At 40.8% G+C, this 2,106-nt stretch overlaps 1 protein-coding gene across 1 annotated transcript; it reads right to left on the bottom strand.

The window, feature by feature from the left end:
- Positions 1-781: 781 nt before the first annotated feature.
- Positions 782-1,842, bottom strand: LOC119050791 (ras-related protein Rab-5A-like). The gene is given in 1 exon segment (XM_037147327.2): positions 782-1,842. A coding segment is annotated over 1 exon segment (648 nt). The 5' UTR covers positions 1,787-1,842; the 3' UTR covers positions 782-1,138.
- Between the last annotated feature and the right edge of the window lie 264 nt (positions 1,843-2,106).

The raw sequence follows: 2,106 nt of genomic DNA on the forward strand, positions 1-2,106 counted from the left end.
AAAACAATTAGTGCAATATACCGAACTGATCCAGATAAAATGAACTTTGGAAAACAAGGCTGCAAGATTGTTACTAACATATTGCAATACTTATGCTACAAATTACTGGTACATTGTTTATCATGGTTCTAGCCATGTAGGAACTGAAGCCCCTTCCACTGAAAGGGGGTGAGAAGGGAAAAATTAGCTGTTTTAGTAACTGTACATTTTGTATACTTTTAAGCAATTCTTAAATATTACAGAAAAGCAGTAAACAGATGGAGACTACAATGCAGTACCCTATTTACAGTACAGCTTGAATTTAAAATAATCAAGTTTGAATGTACATAATTGTTAGTGCATTGACTATATCATGTCCAAAGGGAACAAAAGCCCCTTCCATACCCCCAAACAACTAAACCTATATAATGGCCTGCAGTGATTAAACAGAAATTACAGACACCTGGTTTGTTCCACTTTTGTTGAAGAGCTCACATGTTTGAAGGAAACACTACCCATTAAAATGCATTTATCAGTTTTCATATTCCTAAAACAAGATGGGGTTAACATTTGATTTTTTTACACCCCACTTAAAATAACAGGACTGTCCACAATTTCAATGCCACTAATGCTCACTTCTCTCCCTGTCCTGAAGATGTGGAATTGTTTTCTTGTGGCTAATTTTCTAAAATGTGGAATGTACACTTTAAATACGGATACTATGAGAAATTACCAGTTGCCTGTATACCATAGCTAAGCACAAATATCTTTAGAACCTTCTTCTAAAAAAGAATATTTCTGAAAAGCTCAAATTAAATTTAAAATCTTTTTCATAGGTCTGGCTGGGTAACTGTAGGTTCAGATAGTCGTTTGTCTATATATATCCCTGGTGGCGAGAAATGATTACCCCTAACCTTCCAAGGAAACAAGTGTACACACAGCTCTCATTTCCCCCTTCTGCTGCTGAAACATTAGTCAGAGGGTCGCATGCATGTTATTAAAAATTAAGTTCAAAACACTTAAAATAATTCTGTATTAGAAACTTGACTCTATTATAAGTCTCTTCTTTTGGAAGTCATACTGAGCTTGTTAAATGCTCCAATTCCACCGTTAATATTTAAGAAGCAGAAGAATATTCCAGCTGGTTCAAACTGGAGGTTTAGTTACTACAACACTGACTCCTGGTTGGCTGCGTGGGTTCAGTAAGGTCTACTCCTCTTCCCCAGGCAGAATTTGCTCCTGGATTCTGTGGTTCATTCCTTGGCAACTTCTTAGCTATTGCCATGAATATTTCATTTACATTCATTGATGTTTTAGCTGATGTCTCCATGAACAATAAACTGTTGTCATCTGCATAAGACTGTGCTTCCTGGAAATCAACAGCTCTTTTATTTGTAAGGTCAGTCTTGTTTCCAGATAAAGCTATTACAATGTTAGGACTGGCTTGCCTCTGAAGTTCTTTAACCCAATTTTTGGCTCTGGCAAAGGATTCCTCGTTTGCGATATCATATACAACTATGGCTGCTTGTGCTCCTCTGTAGTACATTGGTGCTAGGCTATGGTATCGCTCTTGACCAGCTGTATCCCATATTTCAAACTTTACTGTTGTGTCATCAAGACACACAGTTTGGGTTAAAAAAGCAGCCCCGATGGTACTCTCTTGACATTCATGAAATTGGCCTTTCACAAAACGAAGCACTAGGCTTGATTTGCCAACAGCAGACTATCCCAGAAGTACTAGTTTGAACTGGCATATTTTATTTCCAGTATTTGGCCCGTTGGGCCTTGTTGCTCCTCGATTAGCCATGTCCACTTTTTAAAGAAGTCCCTAATTTCAGTCTCTGAAATGAACTTCCAGGATGCAAGGTGTCCATTTTTCTTTCTGGAGGTAAAGAAACCTTAGACTGCAGCACACAGAGCCACAGGGCTGAAGGTTCCGGGGAGCAGGTCCCAGGCCTAGTCCGAGCAAAGGCTGTAGCTTTGGCGGCGGGGCGTCTCCTTCTCACGCCGCTCCCCTCAGACTGGGGGGTGGGGGGCTAGCTCCGTGGTGCCGCCCCCTTGGGCTGGGTCTCTGCCTCTCCGCTCCGCCTTCCTTTTTTCTTTCTCCTCCTCTGCCCCCGCCCCTGG

This window comes from Artibeus jamaicensis, unplaced genomic scaffold, assembly GCF_021234435.1.
Source record: "Artibeus jamaicensis isolate MK-2021 breed Jamaican fruit bat unplaced genomic scaffold, CSHL_Jam_final contig_135, whole genome shotgun sequence".
Taxonomy (NCBI): Eukaryota; Metazoa; Chordata; class Mammalia; order Chiroptera; family Phyllostomidae; genus Artibeus; species Artibeus jamaicensis.